Source organism: Hippopotamus amphibius, chromosome 11 (genome assembly GCF_030028045.1).
Source record: "Hippopotamus amphibius kiboko isolate mHipAmp2 chromosome 11, mHipAmp2.hap2, whole genome shotgun sequence".
Taxonomy (NCBI): Eukaryota; Metazoa; Chordata; class Mammalia; order Artiodactyla; family Hippopotamidae; genus Hippopotamus; species Hippopotamus amphibius.
The window spans coordinates 111,021,179-111,043,811 of NC_080196.1; the positions used below are offsets into that span (position 1 = coordinate 111,021,179).

At 35.4% G+C, this 22,633-nt stretch overlaps 1 protein-coding gene across 1 annotated transcript in view; it reads left to right on the top strand.

The window, feature by feature from the left end:
- Nucleotides 1-22,182, top strand: part of C11H18orf63 (chromosome 11 C18orf63 homolog) — a 40,846-nt gene extending 18,664 nt beyond the window's left edge. The window contains exons 6-13 of the mRNA XM_057700645.1: nucleotides 1,465-1,541; nucleotides 6,539-6,648; nucleotides 7,582-7,678; nucleotides 7,792-7,877; nucleotides 9,076-9,259; nucleotides 16,929-17,951; nucleotides 18,128-18,217; nucleotides 19,366-22,182. Of these exons, the coding sequence (XP_057556628.1) occupies nucleotides 1,465-1,541; nucleotides 6,539-6,648; nucleotides 7,582-7,678; nucleotides 7,792-7,877; nucleotides 9,076-9,259; nucleotides 16,929-17,951; nucleotides 18,128-18,184 (1,634 nt within the window). The 3' untranslated portion in view covers nucleotides 18,185-18,217; nucleotides 19,366-22,182. The remainder of the gene's footprint in view (nucleotides 1-1,464; nucleotides 1,542-6,538; nucleotides 6,649-7,581; nucleotides 7,679-7,791; nucleotides 7,878-9,075; nucleotides 9,260-16,928; nucleotides 17,952-18,127; nucleotides 18,218-19,365) is intronic.
- The last annotated feature ends 451 nt before the right edge of the window (nucleotides 22,183-22,633 follow it).

Genomic DNA, 22,633 nt, shown 5'->3' on the forward strand with positions numbered 1-22,633 from the left:
CTACAAAATGTTGGGTTATTAAAATCTTGATGATTAGGTTATATCAGAATTTAATCAGATATTGTGATAACCACAGTTTCACTTAGGAAATCACCTCTGGTTCAAAATACGTATATTCTACTTACATGAGAAAAAAAAATTCACTTCTCTTAATTGAAATAAAAGCTATATTTTTAATTCCTCTACTTAAAGAAAATTATGACTAAAAAGGGGTTTAATTCTACAGGCATTTATAATGTATTGTTTCCAGAGCTGTATCATAAGAATTCTTTAGTGCTGTTGTAAGTAAAAACTTTATTTCTTATGAGTACATAACTCTTCTTCTCTTCTTCTAAAGAGACACAGGTGATCTAAAATACACACTTTACAATGTGGTCTAATCTAATTCTTTCATTGATGTGCGTGGCTGTATTGCAGGTAGACATGTTCCTAACAGTAGTCCAGAGATAGCAGATGGGGGAAATCCTGAGCCAAGTAGACAGTATTGTCAATCACGGTAGCTTTCACCACCGTTTGGCCATAGCCTTAAACCTTGGACTAGCACCTGTAATCAAAACTATTCAATCTGAGTTGATCAACTGAAGCCTATTTGCCCTGCTTGTTATGGTTTTATGTTTAAGTTGGACAGTGGCAGTCACTGTGCTTTAGCTCTGGATGAATGGGTTCATTACCTAAATTTAGTTTCGTCCCCAAACACTGTCAGGAGACTACAGCTGTCAGAGATTAAAGATAACAGTTTTGGAGAGCAAAATTCCTCACTCATGTGAGGAACTTTTTTAAAGAATTTTTTCTTTTAGTTTTACTGAATGTAATATTGTATAGCAAAACTAAGAAATTGTAGATGTATAGTTCATTGGATTTTCACAAACTAATAATGTCCTTGTAACCAGTTCTCAGACCAAGCAACAGGACATTACCAGTATACCAGAAGCCCCCTTATGCTTTATTCCAGGTACCACTGTCTGACTTGTATAAGTAATTTAATTATAAGAAAGCAAGATAGAAGCCTTGGGGCTCTGAAAGATCTGGAATGTATCTGCCAGTATATTTGAGGACATTTGTTAGTAAGACTACTGAAGGCAGAAGCATGGCATGGTACCTCTTCTAATTTAAGAAGTCTTCATTTTTCACATATAATGGATGTTAGACTTCTAAAAGGCGTTTGTTGAGTTTTCCTCTCAATTGTGGATGTCTCATTTTTTTTATTATAACCCTGCCCTACACAACCCACATATGTGTTGTTTCATGCCTTTGTCTTCTTTTAGATGTCTCATCTGTAGATCATCAAATATTATACAATATACGGTGACTTTTTAAATTTTACCATGTGTGAAAAAAATCCATTTTTAACTGAGTTTCTAACTTGAATAAATTGAGTCAAAGTAATTTCTTTTGTTACTAAAATACTTAGATAGGATGGAGTAACAATTCCAGAAAGTTCACAGTTATTAATTTTATTTTCAGTATTAGACATCAATGTAACAGAAACTCAAGTTTGTCTAAGTATAGAAGCTTACACAATCAGACTGCCACCACCTCAGGTACCACATGTTTTTATTTCTATAATTAACCTTGCTGTACGTACTTTATAATTAATATATTTATTATTATGATGATATGCTAAGAGGTTTTAATTTTTAACAGGAAGAGTGATAAGAAAGTTTTTATTCTCAAAATCCATATTATTAAATGATTGCTATATTGATATTGTTCTAAACCTGTTTACCAAAGAAAACATCATTCTGTCAATTTAACAGATCTAATTCCCTTGCTCAAAAATCTTTTTAGGTGGCATTCAAGACTCCACAGCCCTGCCCTACCTCGGCACCCACTTCTTGCCTCTTCTTTCACCTCCAAATGTTAAAGAGCTATTTCAGCTGGTACTAAATGTAATAACCACCCCCCACCATTGGCATTATTATAGCTTTTTTTTTCCATCTGTTTTTTACACATAACACTTTTTGCCTTCTTAGTAGAAGGCTATGTCTTTTATTTTGCTAATTCTTATAGCATCCAGCATAGAATCTTACACATTAATGATAGCTCAATCAATGTTATTTTCCTTCTTCTATGACAGTGGTTCCCAATAGAGAAGGGTGGAGAGTGAAATGAGTTTTTGTTCCCCATGAGACATTTGTAATGTCTGGAGAAAATGTGGTTATCACAAAGTGGGAGAGGTTTGTTGTTACTGGCATTTAGTGGCTAGAGGCCAGGATGCTGCTGACTATTCTGCAGTACACAGGACAGCAGCCTTACTCCTATCCCCACAAAGAGCTTTCCAGCCCAGACTGTCAACAGTGTCCAGATTGAGAAACCCCAGGCACAGGACAGATGACTCTTCCCCTGTTTAGAGTGGCTCTAAATTCTGCTTATTCTTTAAGGGCCAACTCACATGCTACCCTGCTCATTTCTCTATAATTTTTTGATTACTTGTTAGGTTGAGGCAATAGACAAGTCAAAAATATAAATAATTGGAATTGCTACTGAGTCCAAGCTCGTACTGCTGTCATTTTTCACCTCCAGACTGCTATAAAAATTAGTTTCATACGTGTCCATGTTCCTACTTAGTTGTAATTTCTTTGAGAGTCTGGGTCCTGCCTTATTTACCTTTGTTTCCAACGTAGACTAAAAGATAATTGGATTGAATTTTCCTTTTATCAAAATCTAGTATTGGTTATAGGTCCAGAGTGGGGAATAAAGATGAGGAGGAGGATATTTACCTTCTCTCTCCTTTGATCTTCTACACTTTCATACCCCTTATTAAAAATCTACCATGGCTTCCATTATCTATAAGATAAAAATCTCAACTCTTTAGTAAAATATACAAATTGACCCAAATCTACCACATATATAGCCTCATCTCCCATCATTGCTCTTCAAGTAGCCAAACTACTAATTGTTCCTCAAAGATAACATGGTCTTTCATACTCTCATGCATTTGTTCATATTGTTCTCCAAGCTTGTCATGCCCATTCTTGGGTTCATCTTCCCACTCATCTTCCAAGGCTTATCTCAGATACCACCCCTCTGTGAAGACTTACACAACTGCCAAGGCTCATCTCTCTCTGTGCTTCCCTGGCCGTGTGTATCACATATTCTTTACATAAATCTCTCATTAAACTTAGAAGTCTTAGAAGGAAGGGCTTGTGTCTTATTAATTTTCATTGAAGCCTACCATAGTACCTGTCACTCCCATAAATACTTGTGGAATGAGTGGAAGGTTGAGTGGAGTTGAAAACTAATTTACATGTTGAGCTAAGTGACGTTTGAACTAAGTTTCTGTATTCTATTTAACTCCTGTGGGCTACAAATTATAGTAGTTTTCTAAATTCTGATCTTTGATCCTATCTAGGCAAATTTTAAGACAGTTCACCATAATTCATTATGAGAAATGGGATTTTAGCCTTCATCTGTAGAGTTTAAATGGATTCAGTACATATTTTGAAATGATAATTTACTCAGTTATCAAATTTTAGACTATTTTAAACTTTAAAACAATACATACCTGACAGTTAAGTGTTTAAAAAGAAATTTATGTGCATAAACTGCCATTTTACTGATTAATGCATTGAGATTATAATTGAGTCCAGTTACATGAGGAATATATTCCAGAAAAGCGTTAGGTAATCTTAAACTGTTGGCCTTGACCATTTAATTGTGTGGAAAATTTGGGAAATGGGCACCTGGAAACAAATTTGTATTTATTCCATAGGCAACTATTTATTGGTTGTCATTATGTATATGTGCAAGGGGGTGATGGAAGACATCTTTTCCTTCGAGAAATTTTTATCTCAGTCAGAAGGAAAGGCATGCACACACGACTTACCAGCAGAAAGGAACATTTACTCAGTACTGGTTAAATTCAAGTACCCAAGAAATTCAGTGTAGGCTTAGAACTACATTAAAGTCCCTAGTTCTGCACTTATTAGCAGTGCCTCTTTGGGCATGTTACTTAATCTCCCTGGATCTCAATATACTTGTAAATTGAGGGTAATGATACTTACCTCATACAGTGTTAGGAGGTTAATGGGGTAAAGTACATTAAGTGTACATAAGATGACTATTGTTATTATTTTATGAGTAAATTGAGACATAGAATTTAAGTAACTTGCTTTAGGTCATAAAGGTAAATAGATTCAGGATTTAGATTTTGTGCTTCCGTTCTGTTCTTTCTACTATGCTCCATCATGCTTCCTTTACATCATACTGCCTTGGGTTCCTTGGCTCAAATTTTTATGTCCCATAGAGCCTTACAGAAGTACATACCTAATGAATATTAAGAAAAAAACACAACAATTAAATATCAGGGTTTTTTGGCAATAGAGTGTCAAAATGATCGATATAGGCACTGTTTTTCTTTAGGAGTTCAGTGGAAAAGGAGATGTCTGAGGGAATTCATATTTGAAACCTTTGGAACTTCAACACAATCTTCCTTCCTTTCCTTCTTGAAATCAGCTTCTTTTTTGATTTCTCTGAAACTGTTTTTTTTTCCCCCAGAGCCACCTCCTTTCATTCATGGCTCATCTTTCTCTTATCACACTGTATATGTTGCTGGACCCCTAGGTTCCGTTTTCAACCCTCTTTTCTTCTTCACAGGCTCACCCATTCCAGTGGTGAACCTATACAGTGATACCTCCCAAACATCCTTGTATAATTTCAGCTCATCTGTCCTTTCTTGGATACTTTTACATGAACGTACTAATGGTTCTCAGACCCAGTTTCATCTAAAACGGAATTATTTACTTGTCACCCTCCCCAGCCCCAGCTCTGCTCCTCCTGTGAATTTACTCTCTTGGTCACTGGCATCAACAGCCAGTAAGTTACCCAGCCAGAGACTTCAAGGTCATCTTTGGTTCTCTCTTCCTATATCCAATCACTCTTTAATCTCCTACCTTTGTCTCTGAAATCTCTTCCTCCCTTTCTTCATTTCCATTGTTCTAATTTAGACTCCTTTCCTTTGCTTCTTATGTTGGTTTGTTCACATAAGAACAAATAATAAATATTTGTTAAGTAAATAAATGCAAATAGTTAATAAATGATAGATAAATTAGAGTCTGTTCGGGTGTATAGTGAAGAGGTGAGTGGTTTGCTGGTCTTCAGAAAACTCTTAAGTTGAGAAAGACCAGTATAGACTAAGTGCTAGCATCATGGAGATCTTTGCAGCAATTGCCTTGAGTCCCTGAATAGTGTAGAAAATACTCAGAAGAATATAAATTTGAGCTATGTAAGTAGGTGTATGTGAGAACTCATAAACTGTAAACATTTGGACATGATACCTACCTTCTCTGAATTCGATTTCAGGTTCTGTTTTCCCTTAAATAGTTTATTCATCCACCTGCAGCCAGTCTTTTCTAATGGTCATAGCCATTTCTGCACTGACCATCTTTTTCTTATCATATACCTTAGGCAACTAATCTCTTAAGCACAGAATATCACAGCACAAGATTTATCTCCCATGTATAGCACAATAGGTATCTTTTCATTCTTAGTGTCCTTTCAACATGACCAGTGCCTATCATCTCCCTCTTCCTACAGCCATAGTTTATTGCTCTGCCCTGCTCCCCATTTCTATTAGTATAATGAATGCAATGGAAATTCAGAGAAGGATAAGTCACTGAATGTGGAGGGGAAGGGTCTAGATCTAGGCCCGCAAGGTTTGTATTGGTAGAACTCAGATAAATCAGAGTGAGGGCAATGCTTTAAGTCATTGCATTGTTAAAATGCTTATGACTTGTCCAGGCAATAAAAAGTTGGCCAGGTTAGCTGGAGTTCATTGAAAAGCAGCAGGAAGTAAAGTTAGAATGTTGTTCTCCAAAAGATGTGTATGATGTTAAGGGCGAGGGGTTTGAGCTGTGCTCTTTAATCTTAATACAGTCCTCTCACCCATTAATACTTTATTTTCCACCTCACTTCGGGTCTCTCCAATCTCTGGCTCACTGTGAGAAAATGTCCCACACTTCCCAGGGTGATAAAACTGTAAGTGGCGAGTTGTTGGCTGCCTACAGGCCTAAACACCCTACAGACAGGGCACCTGAGGATGAAAGGAAAAAGCATTCCAGGACATGGAAAAGGGATACAAAAGGAGAGTGGGAATATTGGCTTTGTCCTCTCCCCTCTGAAAGACCAGATACAGGCATAACTCCCTAATGCATCCTCCAGTTAAAAAAATTTTTTTTTAATTTAGTTAAGATGCTGTTCTGACAAAATGTGGATACCTTCCTTTGGACAGAGATTCGGCTTCCTATAAATTAACAAATTAAAGAAACTGAAAACCAGTTCAGATAAGTATAAAATAGAATTCTGGGTTTGGAAGATAAAAGGGAAAGCATGAAATGTTTGGTGTACTGTATACAGGAGAAACAGGGTGAGCTGAAACATTCATTATTTTATGTAAAATGGTTATGTGTGATTCAATGTAACAGCCTTTGAAACTACTTCATAACTGACTCTGTGTGTGTAATCTGTTTTTTAATGTTTTCTTTTTGCTTGCCAAATTCTTTTGAGGGCTTACTCATTAAAATCTTATTTCTATTAAAAGCTAAGAGAATTTGATATTTCTCAGAGTATTATAAAGGATTTTGAAACTAACAAGAATGCTGTTATTGAGGGACATTCGATTTTAAGCAACTGGTGCTATGTTTTGCCAAGGTGAGATTTCAATTTGTAATATCTAGGGTGTGTTCAAGATATAATAGTTTTATTTTGCTTTAGCATTGGTATGTGCACAAGTATAAACCATTTTTGTGAATTTTTGAAACCGAATTGTAACTTTAAAAAGGTATTGAAACAATATTGTCATATTTACAGAAGCCATCAAATTACTAAAATAATTTTATTATACATTTACATTTTTATTAGACTTAGTTATAAAACAGTAAAATTTCTAGATATCTCATTATGAAATTACAACTATAAAATTAATAGAACCTTATAAACTTGTACATCTATTTAATGATTCATTATCATTTGATATGAGCTAAGTTTTAAGTTTGTACTATCTTCAGGGGAAAAAGTGGCTTGTTATTAAAATAAATATAACTATTGGCATGAAATTTTAACCTGATTAGGAAAAAAGAACTTTAAATAGCATATGCATAATAACTTGATCATTGAAGTAGAGAAGAGGTAGGTAGGCAACACAGATTTTACTCTGATTCATTCAACTCTTAACAGACTTTACCCTAAAGTCTAACAATTACTAGGCATACCTCTGTGTGGCAACACTGTGTTAGTCATTATTTTGTGTTTATAACTGGCATATTGTTTGCATCAGTTCAATTTTGTTTTTCCTAACAATTCTTTGTGAAGAATTTAATACAATGTTAATTTAGAACTGGGAATATTTAGATTGCTGTGTAGCACAGGGAACTCCACTTCACTGTACCGTAGAAACTAGCACAGCATTATAAAACATTATAAAAATTTTTTTAATTAAAAAAAAGGAACTGGAAGCAAATGAGTAGCTTATTACTTATATATTGATAGTTGCTAAAATTTTTGAATGCTTTCCAAATCACATCATTAACTTAAACTATATCTAAGCACTGGCTCATAGTACTTTACCAACTCTGTTTTTTATAGTATGAAAATGGGACAAATAATAAGTATTCTTCACACTACACCCCCTGACTGTCCTTTTCACTCATATGAAGATTTCCAGATGCACTGGGATGACCTGGTAAGGAATAGAAATGTATATTACATTGGTAGCTATTTGATTTTGCTTCTTGTATTGTAACCTTAAGTTTAGCTTTCTCTCAAGAGAACTTCAGCTTTGTTCTTAATTTTTAGTATGGCTATAAGCTTCCAGAAGATTGTGGAACTATTAAAATATATTGCAGTATCTTCTTCAAAATGATAGGAAGAAGGATCTTCACATATCCTTTACAGGTGCTCTCTGCGCACCTTATAGTCCAGGCTTACTCCTGCCCTGATGTCATCATCATTTTCAACCTTTCCTAAGTTCAAATGAAGCTACTTTCCCCCTACTTCTTTTTATCTGAATGAGTGTTTTTTGTTTTCCTTAGAATTTTCATATTTTTGTTTGAGGATGAGATTAATAAAGCTATTTTTTCCCCTTAAACACCATTGCAACAATTTAGACAGCAGAAGAAACTTTAGATAGGAAAATTGTTTACATGATTTCTAGTAGGAAGTAAGAAAACAATTGTAGCATTTTCCTTAGCTAAGGGCTCCCTCCCATGGCATGTTGGATATTATTGAAAGGGTGAAATTAAATTAGTCCTGTAATGAAATTTTCTTTTTGAAGAGTACTTAATTTTACAGGCAAAATTTAGAGAATTTGAGTTGCACTTAATGCATGCCATTGATATAAGAAAATATTTTTCTTAACATTATTTTTAAAAATCTACACACAGAAGAGCACAAGTGTTCAGGTGAAACTCTACTGTCTTAATTAGTACTGATTTCACCATTTCTGTCTCTTTGTATTCTGACCAGCTGGAGTTTCCAAATGGTAGAGGGAGGAGCCTAGTGTTCTCTTTCTGTAGTCTACATTTCCTAACCCAAATTTTAATATAAAGTTGAGGTTGACACGTATCAATTTTTCCCCTTCATTAGCTGCCAAGACATTATTCCAAGTCTTCGCAATATTTTTCATCAACAAAAGTAACAGCTTTTTCTCAAAGAACTGCTTTTAGAGCTTGAATACAATCTGTATGTGTTGTTTCTCTGTACTGAATTTTTACTGCTCCTGGAGATGCAATCTGATTATTGTTTACTATAAACACATTTTTATAATCTATAAAGGTCATAGTGTCTTTTTTATAAATCATTTTTCATAAACCTTAGTTTGCCAGTCTGTGTAGAAAGCCATATAGTAAGGGTACTGTAAGTTGTCTTTATTGCGAGTATTAAAATTTAAGGAATTAAGATTCCTGTGAGAAAACGTGCTTTATAGCTTTGGATAATATGGAATAAACAATATATAAACTAATTAGGATTTAGTTATGTCTGCCTTTTTAGCAGTTACTATTTTAAGACCTTTTTACTTCCATTAAAAAATGCTGTGTCCTATCTACAAAAAATGTCCCATTGTTCTTTAACAATGTTCAGATACCCTCTCAGTTGCATCAGAAGTCAGCCCATACAGTTCTTTCCAAGGGTGGATATGGAAGGCGTGTTGAAAAGTTTTCTTTCAGATTTAAAATCTAAACTGCCCCATATATGTGGCTTTCCCATAAAGATGACAACTAAACCGTGCTACTACACACAAGAACTGACTAAACTGCATCTGCAGGTAAGAGATTTCATGTCCTGCCAAGTTCTCTAAGACATGCTATGCTCCTGTATTACTTGGATCTCTTGCCTTCAGTGATGGACTACCTAACCCACTGTGCTATGTCTTTTCTCTCAGTTCAGTGTTTCCCTAATGCTATTCGTTATTCTTGTACGTAACCATTTGTTACTGTCATTCTTAGTGTTATTGTATTTAACTTGGTATTGTGGTAGTAGTTATTTCCTGGTCTGTTTCTTCTAATTTAGCATGACTTCCTAGAGGGCAGAGAGCATATTCATCTTCTTATTCCAGGTTCCTGGTACTTAATAGGTGTTCATTAAATGTTTTTTCAAAGAACAAATGAATAAATTGATCATATAGGATAGTTTGGAAATGTTTGCCTCAGAAATCCAAGTTTTCTTTGAAATTGTGCCACTTCATTTGAGTCTGATTGATTGACAAAGCCTTTGAATAATTCCATTTATAGAAATTGAAGTAACTTGGTAACATTTTCATGGTAAGATGATATGCTAGGTGAAATCTTATTTTTGGGAAAAAAAAGAATAGCAATTGCAGCAACGTCGATGAAGAAAATATGATGGCCTATCTTGACACTCAATAGAGTAAGATTTCTTTGTCAAAAGGAAACAAAATTAAAAGGGAAGTTTTTGAAGAACAAATGGAAATTTAATTAAAATTTTTCAACAATGATCTTTCCTTTAAATGACAAATATTGTGTGTTTTCATCAAAAGGAAAGACAAAGGTTTGAATAATTTGAACAGTTTGAAATGTAATATGAATTATTTGAACATTTCTGTGTCTTCTGAGTCTCCTTTTTTGACTTACAATACTAGTGTCTTGTTTTATTGTAGCTTCCACTGCTCCAGTGATTGAGGCTTTCATGTGGTGTTGACTTGCTATGGCTCAAACACTATGCTTCGTGGCATTTTTTTCAGCTTTTGCTGCCATGCTGTTTGCTTCATTCTCTTTATAATCCTCAACTAAAATTCACCAGAGCCAGTATTTGGTAGACCCTTCTATCTTTTCAAGGCAGGTCACATCATCTGTCACTAGCCAGCATATGGATCTGGTATCCTTGGGTTAGGGGCCAACACCTCATATAAATGCTATAAAAACATGACAGCCAAGGTATCAGGTGCTATAGGCAAGGCCATTTCCTTAGAAGGAAGTGTGGGTAGACAAATACCAACTGACATGTTTATGATCTTTATGAATCTTAAAATTTTGCTGAGACATAACATTTTTAAAAGTTTAGTTGTTGGCCAAGTCCAAATCTGAGGAATTTGGCAGATATGTCATTACATCATGCATTTTTATTGAATATATTTATTGAATACCTAATATTTCCAGCCCATGTCTGTTTTGGAAATGGTGAATCCAGACAATATATTTGTGAAAATTTGCTTCTTAAATGTAAAATAACACTTATTTGGAAATTCTGGTCTTTATTTTGCTTCTGACAATTGGTACATTGATGACAAGAATTTCCTCTCAGTTTTATTGAGTGCCTTCTGTGTGTCTTCTCACTTAATCATCAAAATAGACTCTTGGGGTAAAAAAATTGTTTTCTTAGTTTTGCAGAAGAGGAAACTGAAGCTCACAGCATTCAAGTAATTTAACCAAAGCCACACAGTTAAATACATTGCAAAATTAAAACTGAAACCCAAGGAATCAGATTCTTAGTTCTAAAACTGGAAAAAGTTTAGAGTTGTGGTTAAGAGCCCAGACTCTAGAGACAGGCTGTCTAGGTTTGAACTCCTTACTACTTGTATAATCTTGGGCAAGTTATTTGATCTCCCTGTGCCTCTGTTTCCCCAGTTGTAAAATGGAGCATAGTCATAGTGTTAGTAATTGCGCTTGTCACAAATTGGGCTCTCTAGGCGGCCTACTCTGAAATGGAGTCCAGTGAGTGTGATGCTTATTGAGAACTGCTCTTGGAATCAACACCTACAGAAGGCAGGGAAGGAAGAAGATTGGGTAAAGTAAAGCAGGTGCCAAGTAGCCATGGCCAACCTTCTAAGGAGCACAGAGGCTAAAACGGCCCATCACAGTGTTTCTGCATTGGCCAAAATAGCCAGGCCTTTATACCCCTCTTCCATCTGTCATTGGATTTGGGCCACCGGGAGACAGGCAAGTTCTAGGGTGAGATGAGTCTCCATAACGAGGCAGTCTCTGCAGGGGCCAACTACCAAAGGTGGTTTGCTGACAGCACCCTGGCAGTGGGGAGCAGCCCTTTGTTGAAGGGAACCTGGGCAGCACATCACCATTTCCTTCCCAGTACTTCATGGGTTTTTTGTTTTTTGTTTTTGGATTAGATAATCCTACTTGGAACAGTTCCTTGTACTTAGTGAGCTCTCAATAAATGTTAGTTCTTATTGTTACTACAACCTTGTTAGCTCTAAGATTCATGAAGTACTAAAAAGAATAAATTTTTAAAAAATGAAAAATAAATTGATCAAACTACTTGATAGAACTCAACTGACTTAAAAAAGTAAGTTAGCAGGAGTACTTAGCTAAACTAGCTTTTTTTTTAACTTATAGGAGTTCTCCAAGATATATAAAAGAAATTACTATAGTATAATGAACTCTTGTATACCTATCATCTGGATTCTCCTTGATGTATTTTTGGGGTGGGGATAAACTGTAGTATTTTAAAACAAATCCAAGTTTTGCTGTTATTTTAATCTGTAAAGATTTTAGTATGTATCTTTTCCTGATAAGAGCTTTTTAAAAAAATTCTTTAACAATAATTCATTAATATCATCTAGTACCAGTTCATACTCCAATTCCCTATTTATCTCAAAGATTTATTTTAGAGGTTTCGTTTAAAGCAGAATCCAAACAAGGTCCACATAATTTGGGTATTATATCTCTTAGATCTCTTTTATTGTATAACATTCCAAACTCCCTTCCCTTTTATTTATGACAGTTATTTGCTGGGAAAACTGTATCCTTTACCCTGGAAAAGTGCCCCATATTTTGCATTTGAATGATGGCTTCCTTATTGTCACATCTTTTAAACTTAACACATTCTCCCGAGCCCCATACTTCTTACAAACCTGTAGTTAAATCCTGGGCTTACCTGAATTCTGGTTCGACTTTAATCAAGAAACACTCAGGTAGTACAAGATACAGAACCAAACCTTAATAGAAAAAATACATTAGATCCATGATTTTGGTCAGTCCTCAAGCTTAATTTAATCATTTCCTTAATTCCAGGCCTCCATTAGGTATCCATTCATATCTAAATATAGGTTAAAGCTTTTAGTTTCCCGCTATAATTTTATGTTAATGTACAAAGTTATATAGATTGTATGTAAAGTTCTAGAAATTAAAAGTCAGCTGAGTCACAGTGACACCTGGCAGAATAATGGTAATAGTGTGGTAAAGCATATTTTTTTTGTTAGGTTATGATTCCACAAAGCTTTGGTTTGTTGATAACTTAAGTATTTTAAGCTCTGTGAATTATTTATGATTTCATCTGCTGTTTACATTGGCCCTTTTTGTAGTCTTTTTAAAATTTTTGAATATAAACCTAGAGATTTCCTCCTTTGGGCTGTTTACTATATAGAAATTGAAAGAATGAGTAAATAATACATTGACAGGCTAGGGGGCAAAACAAGCTCCTGGAAATTATTTCCGTCAGATGTATATTCCTGAGAGACAGGTGGGTGTGAATATAAACACTTGAGATACATATTCTAGATGTTTTATATCAGAATACAAGTAACTTATTCTTATATGAATCTGCCTAAAACGAGTTTTTCTTTTGGTATCTCAAGTAGTAGGTATGTTGTTTAACAGTTACTACAATTTATGAAAACCAAGGGTCTAAAAACGTTCTTTGATTTTCTATAATTGATTTCAACTTAGTTCTTGAACTGTTTTTTCATCAAATGGAAAAAATTCAATCTAGACATTTTAAGATGATTTTCAGCCCCTTCTGACAAAACATTTTTTGAGGTAGAATTTCATTCAGATTTAAGAATCATTCTCCCCATGATAGCATCTATGTACAGGGGAAAGCCTACATGGGATGAGGGCAGTGGTGTGTGGTGAAGTGCATTTGGCATGTTTGCCTAATATGGTCCACATCAGGAGAATGAATGCCCTAAGCTCTGTTTCCAGACACCTATAAAGCTAGTGAGTGGACACTTGGGCTTCTCCCAGCTCTGCAACTGAAAAACCAAAAGCATTCATAAGTAACTTTTCAGTGGAAACTACGGAAGTATGACTTTACCTCACTTCTTCCTTCCAAGTATCATATGAGTGCATCTGATTTGTTGATCTTAAATCACATCCTGAACCCTAGCTGCAAAGGAGAAGATGTTCATTTTAGATTTCCAGGCTCTAGAAGGAATGCTAGAAGGAGGGTGAAATGGGTGTTGAACACCAGTCCACCATATCCGTCACATCCATCACGCAGTCACAGCTGAGGAGTGGAGGGGAAGGAGGAGGCATTCACTTCTCGACTTGGATTAGTCTGATGTTGCTGGTCTCATGTGGTGTCTTGACAAAAATGGTGTACAAGGTTTTCTTCTGGCTCCTTTGTACTAGATGGTCCTTAGAAGAACAGCTGCACCCCCCTCTCAAGTTTCTCCAGAACTACATGTCAAACCCTGTTATGGGTAGAATTGTGCTCACCACCCCCCTCCCCCCAAAAGATTGATATGTTGAAGTCCTAACCAGCAGTACCTCAGGACGTGGCCTTGTTTGAAATAGGGCCGTTAAAGAAATGATTAGATCCTGGAACACTTGGGCCCCTAATCCAATGTGACTAGTGTTCGTATATAAAGGGGAAATTTGGACACAGACTTGTTTGCAGGGAGCATGCCATGTGAATATGAAATGGCCATCTACAAGTTGAGGGAAGAGACCTGGAACACATCCTTTTCTCATGGCCCCGATTCCCCCAGCACCTTTATTTTGGACTTCTCACCTCCAGAACTTTGAGCCAGTACATTTGTGTCGTTTAGGCCACATAGTTTGTGGTGGCTTTGTTTGAGCAGTCCTATCAGATATTACAAACCCCTTCTTGATGCATGCTTTTTCACTCAGCCTAGCAGTCTCCTGGTGTTATAAACCAGCTCTTAATCCTCAGTTAACCTCTGCATCCCTTCACTCAGGGTCATGAAAGCTGGCTGGGTCCTCTTCTGTGCCCTCTGATAATTATGAGGAAGTAAAAAGGGGTGGCTTCTTGCCCTGCTGACATGGATAAGACTCAAGCTTGAGAAATCTACAGACAAAAGGGAGCCCAGTGACCTACTTGGAGCATCACTCAAACCTTACCCAGGACTTTCTTGGGGACATCCCACTTCTCCCAAGAATAGTCACGATGGGAGGAGGAGCATTGTTCTCTGTGGTGACTTTGTGTTATGTCAACTTGAGTACTCTGTAGGCATGTGTCCTGGAATTCCTTCCTACATCGTTCTGGCTTAGGATGACATGAGATTGGGAAGGTGGAGGTGAAGCAAGAGCTACATTCACACAGAGAAAGTCTTTGTGAGGCCAGCATTGCAACTCAGCCTCATCAGGATAAGCTCTGGAAGCTTGTTGATGTGGAGTAGAAGTTGGGCCATAGCTCTGTCCGGCCCGACCACACCTCCTCATTCAGCTCTCTAAATCCTGTATTGGGTTTGTGTGCAGCTCCATTGCCAAATGCACCAGCCCTTCTGTAGGCCACCTGTACTATGACGTCAGACGCTTGAAGTTGGTAAGAGACTGACTGCTCTCTGACATCTACTCCATTTTTCAAGGTGGCCACAAGATCACCCAACCACATGCCCTTCTTATCTCAGTATGTTCCCTCCCCTTGAGTCTCGGCAGGCCTGTGACAGAATGGTGTTACATGACTTCCAAGACTAGGTCATTGAAAAGCAGTGTTTACCTGTCTCTTGGGACACTTGCTTTGCCACATGTGAGGGATCCCAGTCCACATGGAGAGGCCACCTGTAGGTCCTCCAGCTGACAGCCAGTGTCAGCCATCACACATGTGAGTGAGGAAGTGACTCCAGCCCCAGAATCATCTAACCACAACTGCCTGAGAGACTCTGAGCTAAGCCACGCCAAATCCCAGAATCAAAAAATAAATAAATGAATTTTTTAAAATCCTGGAATCATGAAAAATAAAACATAATAATTGTTGTTTAAAGCCACTAACTTTTGGTATGATTTTCCTAATAAACAACTGGATCACTCACTTAACTTTTCCTCTACCTATTCACAACTCTTATCTCCTAAAATTCTGTCTTGCTGTTCTCCCAACCACATTCAACATCTGAATCTCTAGTAAGGGAGAAGAAAATCAATTGTTCTGGTTTGAATATTAGTCCAGATAGTTTTTAAAAATTTTATTTCAAGTTGTGAATATATGTGTTTTTTATGCCAGAAGGTGAGAAAAGAACTCTGTTCAGTGTTTCAGATTATTGTCGCATGTCACTGTTTTACAGATACAAAGACTTAATAGGTATGTATTTTAAAAGACATTTTATAAACACTTCCCAGCAATAGATGAATGGGTAAACAAAATGTGGCAAGTACATATAATGGAATATTATTCAGCCATAAAAATGAATGAAATTCTGACACATGCTACAATATGGATGAACCTTGGAAAGCTAAATGAAATAAGCCAGACACAAAAAGACAAATACTGTGATTCTGCTTACATGGAGTACTTAGAGTGGGCAAATTCATAGAGACAGAAAGGGGAATGGTGGTGACCAGAACTGCGAGGAGAAGGAAACGAGTTATTGCTTAAAGACTACCAAGTTCCTATTTGGGATAAAGATAAAGTTTTGGAAATAGATCATGGTGATCATTACACAACAGAAGTACGGTGGGGAATGTACTTAATGCAACTGAATAGTATGCTTAAAAAAGTGGATAAAATAGTATATTTCATGCTTTATGTTTTTTACCACAATTTTTTAAGAAGACTATGAACACTTGTTTCTCTTTGACTTATCTGACAAATCAGTTTGACAAATACCTGATGAATTGCTTCCAAGTACCGGGCACTCTGGTAGGCAGTGAGACTACAAAAGGGTTAAGACACAGTCACAACCCTGTAGTCAAAATCCTACTTATTCTGAAAGGCCTAGTGTAGATGCAATGACTTCCTCCATTAATTTAATTTCTTTGAATAAATGTGTTGTTAGTGACTGTGTGAAGGATTTAAGAATGTGAAGGATGTAAGAATAACTCATGGTTCCTGCCCTCAAAGAATCTACTGTTTACTTAGGGAGACTGAACATGCACACTAAAAGATAAGAGCACTACCTTGTCCTATTTTTTTGGTGACAAATAAATACTAGCTGATAGAAGATCCTTGAGAAGTTGAGAGGGAAAAAAATGGAGCAAAGAGGGAAAGGCAGTATGAGCACATTTGGAGGATGATGGTAGTAGCTAAGTGAATAGTTTTTATAGTTGATTTATATATAATTTAGAACTTAATTTTATCTTAAAATATTATCTTGAAAGGATGATATCTAAAGAAGGTACAAATCATAAAAAATATATACATGTCCTCAATAAGGCTCAGGTTCTTTTTGTTTTTCTTTACCTGTTCTATATATTGTGTTACTTTTTATTCTTATTTTGATGATATTTCTTTTCTGTTAAGGACATTATTACATTTTCTAAATTTCCTAATCTTTATCCTTTCAGGAAAACAAAGTCAAGCCAGCTAATTTAACCTCTAAACAAAAGTTCAGGTCCTCTGTGGCTCAGGCCCCTTCCATGAGACCTGCCCAGGCTCAGAGTCTTGCACCACGTTCAGCAGCTCTGGACCACAAGGTGGAGCTTTCAGTCAGCCAGCCAAAGCCCTGCGTGTGCTCAGCTCTGCACCTCCAGCCAGAATCTGTTCAGAGCAGAAAGGAATCCCTGTCTGACAAGGCAGCACAAATACATCTGGAAGTACCAAAGCTCAACAGAGGAAATACTCAAGTTCAAGACAAAAATGTTAGCTCCCCATGTAATGTTACCCCTAAATTCATACCAGTTTTCAAAAATCGACCATTACAGATGAACAAAAATATCTTAGAACCTGACAACCTGAAAAGAAAACAACATGTTGTTGAAGAATCTAAGTTGCTTTCACTTAAAACTAGTGTGATCCAGGAAGATAAACTGAAATCAGATCCAGTTGTTAAAAAAAGGTCTAATCGCAGCACTCAGATAAATGCTAGAAATTTAAATCTGAAGACCTCTAGATCTCTGCAGGGAAAGAGCACCGAGTCCTGTGAAAATATGGCAAAAAATCCCCCTTCTAATGGAAAATCATCAATTGTGAGTTTAAATGAAAGTAGACAACTATCTAATAGTTCAGTATTTCAGATGTCAAATCACAAGTTAGATATGATAAAAAGTGCTGTTGACTTCCAAGTGAGTGGAAAAGAAAATTTGACAAGCAAATATATAACACAAATTTTAGGGAAAGGCCATGAGTCACTAAAAGTGAAAAGACAACCACACATTTTTGAATTAGACACAGAAACAGAAGATTCTCAAATGCTACAGCAACAATTATTTGATCAAACTAAAGAAACTGATGTAAGTGACCACCGATTAATAGTGAGCAGAACAGCCCACAGGTCTAAAAGGAAATTATGTCAGGACTCTTCAAAAACGTCAGAGAAGCCTCACTCCAATACTGTCCATTATGGACAATCCAGATCTTCTAGGAACCAGGTAAAAAACAATTTTAATCTGGGGACGTTGATCACGATAGACCTTTAAAACCCCTAAATAAAGATTTAAATGATTTGCCCAAGAAGCACATTAAGAAACAAAATATCTACTCTAACACAACTGCAAGTATATACAGTTAATCTATAACCAAATGTAATTCTTCAATCTGGTTACAGATACCTAACTTGGACAAGTCAGAACCTAAGAAATCTCTCATCATTCCCAAAGCTTAGGACATGGATGTGAAAGAAGGAAATATCCACCAGGTAACTTAGGTGATATCTTTTGATTTATTTTTCATTACCTTAGCCAAATTGGAATTACCAAGTTTAGGGATCCCCAATCTCGTGTACCAAAGGAGCTACTTTTAATTCCCTGAAGCCTTAAAATCAGCAAGGAAATAGTAAATGGTGGGAACAGTACAGCCCTTGACTAGGGACTGTACACAGCAACTGTAACATGTTGTAAAAGCCCCTAAAGAGGGATGAGGTAGAGAGAGGTCCCATCACTGGCTCCCACCCACTCTTTTCTGGGGTCTTTGCAGATTAAGAAGAAGGTACAGCAGCAGGAGACCACATAAAGATATAGGATTTCAGAAACATTTGAACACCAGACTTCTGGACTCTTACCCAAGATAATTAACCTTAAATAATGATTCAAAAGTTAATCATTAAGTTCGAGTTTACTCCAAAATTTTTTGCAGTGCTGGCTCAAGTTAAACTTGAGATTTAGCTAATGCTGAGTCCACAGCACTGAAATCACAAATCCATGCATCTGGAAGTTGCATTTTATTCTGTTCTGCTATCTGTTTAATCTGAGAAGAAACATATTAAACCCTAAAATATCCACAAATACTTTTTTTGTGTAGAACTATAGGAATATTTTCAATTCAAATTTATTATGAACAAACTAGAAAGCATGTTCTTATTTTCTCTTCCAAATGCTGTTTCTTTCTATAATTGAGTTTTCAGCCTGATTTGAATTAACGAAAAGGTACTGAAGTCTATTTTCATGTATTTTATAATGTTATGTTTCATGTAATTTTTGATGTCCTGCTATACGCAGTCAGTAGGTGATTGAGGAAAAAATACATGTGCTAGAATAGAATTCCTTGAAATTTTTATTTTCATTTTTAAAAATAAATCAAATCTCTATATTTCATATTGGTTTAGAAGTATAGCATTTTCCTACTTTGCATTACTTAAGACCTAACACAATTTTTAACAATTAAAAAATCATTTCATCTGCTAGAAAGAATAATATAATGAGAAAAATCATAGGATATCATTAATAGAAAAGAACTTCCCCCAGTATAAAATTAATATATCTCCCTGTAAAATTGTTAAATAATACAAAACAGTTTCAAGAAAAAAGTAAAAAAAATTTAAAAACCATGTGTAATTCCTCTTTGCAGAGATAACCACTCTGAACAGTGGATGGATACACACGTAGTCCTGTGAACATGGAATCAGGCTCCCTGTGCTGCTGTGGAAACTCTTTTTTCACTCAACAGGTTTTTTCATAGTTGGATAGTATTCCATAGCATGAGGACACACTGTATTTAACTCTCCCTACTGACTGACGTTTAAGTTGTTCACAACCTTTCACTATAACAACAATGTCATATAATTAGTCTAGTACAGATCTTTGCAAAATGTTCAGTTATATAGTAGTTTGTTAGTTGGAAATATCTTTATTTTGCCTTTACAATTTTTATTATTGAAATTTATTTGAATTCATTATTTTACTGTTGAAATTTTCAAACCACACAATGTGCAGATAATAGTATAAAAAAACCTCTGAATATTTATCACTCTGCTTCAGCAACTATTAATATTTTGCCACTCTGTTTCATCTGTTACTCACAGATACACTTTTTTTAACTATACTATTTTAAATTCAATACATCATATAGGTTTAACCCATAAATACTTTAGTGTATATCTTTTACAGATAAGGTAAAGCATAGTTTTAAAGAAAAAAAAAGAATGTGTATATATACATTAAATTTGGAGGGGGTCTGCTGTATCTTTCATTCACTAAATTTCATTTTAGTTTAAATATGCAAACTAACAGGAAGCCCTCAATAAAAATAAAATCTATTTCACAGAACTATAGCCTTCAATCATATAATCAAAATATTGGAGGGAGATTTATTTGTCCAGCCTTATTCATCAAGCATATGCTATGTGCAGGTAGTAGGCTATTCACTGGGTTACTGAAATGATGAGACTGCAATAGGCTATGTGATCTAGTCTCCACAAACCCATTCTGGGTTGCTGGCAAAGACGTAGGAGTGTAAATGTATTGAAGCAAATGTCAACAATGACATTTGGTCCATGTTACAAATAAATGATCTAACATATAAAAAGAGGGAAACAGAAATGGAGCTTCTCTCCTACCTAGTATTATTTTCTGGCTTTCAAACATTTTAGATATTTAATTTATAAAACATGATATAATTGTTGTGGTAAGATATTTAAAGAAACCAAAAATCCTCATTATATTCCACTGAAATAATCCTTCATTTAAAAAGAGCCAGCAGAGAGTTAAGTATAAGTTGAACTTAGATTTTTTTAGTGTGATTTACTGCTTTTGCTACTTCACTAAAGCATTGCAGTTAAAGGCAAAAATGAATACAAACTTTACTTCAAAATTGTAAATATAATTCTTACTCTTGAAATTGTGCCTTGCTAATTTACTGTATACCTTTACTGTAAATGTTTCTACTTTCCAGAATTATCTCTATTTTACAATTATTTTACCATTTTCATAGGGAAACACATCTGGTTTAAAGCCTATTTTGAGTGTGCCTGTCTCATTCTAAAACTAGTATGATAGATAACTAGTAGACTGCAGTAAAAAGTGGTATGTCACTTTGTGAGGCTATGGTGAAAGTGTTTGTTTATGAAAGTGCTGTTGATAAGGATATATATTTGGTCACTTGGTCAGTCGTCCGCAACATGTGCTCATTCTTGAAACCAGCCTTCTTTCTGCTCCATGTATCTCTAGGCTGCCTCCCTGCTACTGTCCAGTTGTCATGCCTCAGGCAATAAAAACTTAGTTTACTATTAGACTTAGCAAAATAATTTAAAAAGACAAATCCACTGCTTAAGTAGTGTGTAGTGTCTCTCAATTCTTTATATAAATAATCCTGATAGCCCCACCTCCACTCTGTTAGTGTCTAAAACTTAGAATTTATATGAAAGCATTTCTTTAGGTAAATATTAACCTACATGGCAAGGCCTGCTAATGTTAGCATCAGGTTATTTTCTTGAGTAAAGTAGGTTTATTTTTCATCTTACAGTGTTTATCCTAGTGAAAATTTACCAAAAAATATGTATACACATATAACATAAATACATATGCATGTATGTGTGTGCATATATATGTATATGATTTACCATAAAGACAAATTGATTGATTGATTATTTACTAGTCCATGTTCAGAGACAAGGGTCCTGACCAAACTGTCGTGCTCAAATTCACTGGAAGAATCAATGGAGATTTTCATTCATTTCAAAGATTATAATTTTGAAAGCCAGAATAATTCCAAATCTAATTAAGGAAAACTAATTGTACTTGCTTGTTTAAACTTTTGGTAATTTATATGCATTGTGGAATATCCCTCACCCTGCCCCCAAATTATTCTTCACATTCCAATTGTATGTCAGTTTTAGAACCATTATAATTTTAAAATCATAAACAAATGATTTTGTTTGCCTATGTATAGAACCTTAAAAGATCAGCCATTACATTTAAAAACCGAGTGTGCTGAAATTAATGCTAAAAGTCACCTTCATAGAAATGTAAAGAAACTTTTACTGTACCTTTCATATTTCAAATTTCAGTTTTTTGCTTACTGTATTACTATTTCTTTTATTTATATTTTATTAGATATTACTATATTATATTATACATTATTATATATTATTTTATTTATATTTGATTTGTTGCTTACATAGCAAATAAGTAAAAAATAGGGGTTAGTCAGTGATTAGCTTTTATCTGATTAACCAGTTCACTAACCAGTTTTTGCTCTCTATTTCAAATTGCACATCATCTGTTATTATGCTGGAACTGACAATATATTGGGTATTTATTGATACTTAAGAATGGTCAGTATTGATAAATGCTTAAAGATGTTATGGTTATTATCTATTGGTGCTTAAAATATTCATGTTGTGTCCTATGTAGTATCATAGTGTCTTAATTTTAATTAAAAGGTATTTCAAATAGAGGTATTTTTCTGTGTCAGAGTGACTCTATAGGAATGGAAAGGCTTAGATAAATTACAGATTCTTTTACCTGTGTGGTTCCCTTTCTTCACATGCATTTGCTGCTGGGCCCATGTAAACTATTTTAGATTTTCACCACTTAACAAAACCTTTATTCTCAAAGTCTTTCATTCTTTCATTCAGCAGACATTTATTTAGTATTTGCTGTGTGCCAAGAGCTATTGTAGATGCTTAAGATATATCAGTGAACATTGGCAGGGAGAGACAGACGATAAACATAACAAGTAAATTATATAATGCATTAGAAAGTGACAAGTTTAGGCAAAAAAAAATATAACAAAATAAGGGACGTGGTTTAGGTAGGCTTCCTTGAGCAAAGACATGAAGGAGGAGAGGGAGTTAGCCATATGGATATCTGAAGGATGAGCTCTCCAGGCGTGAGGA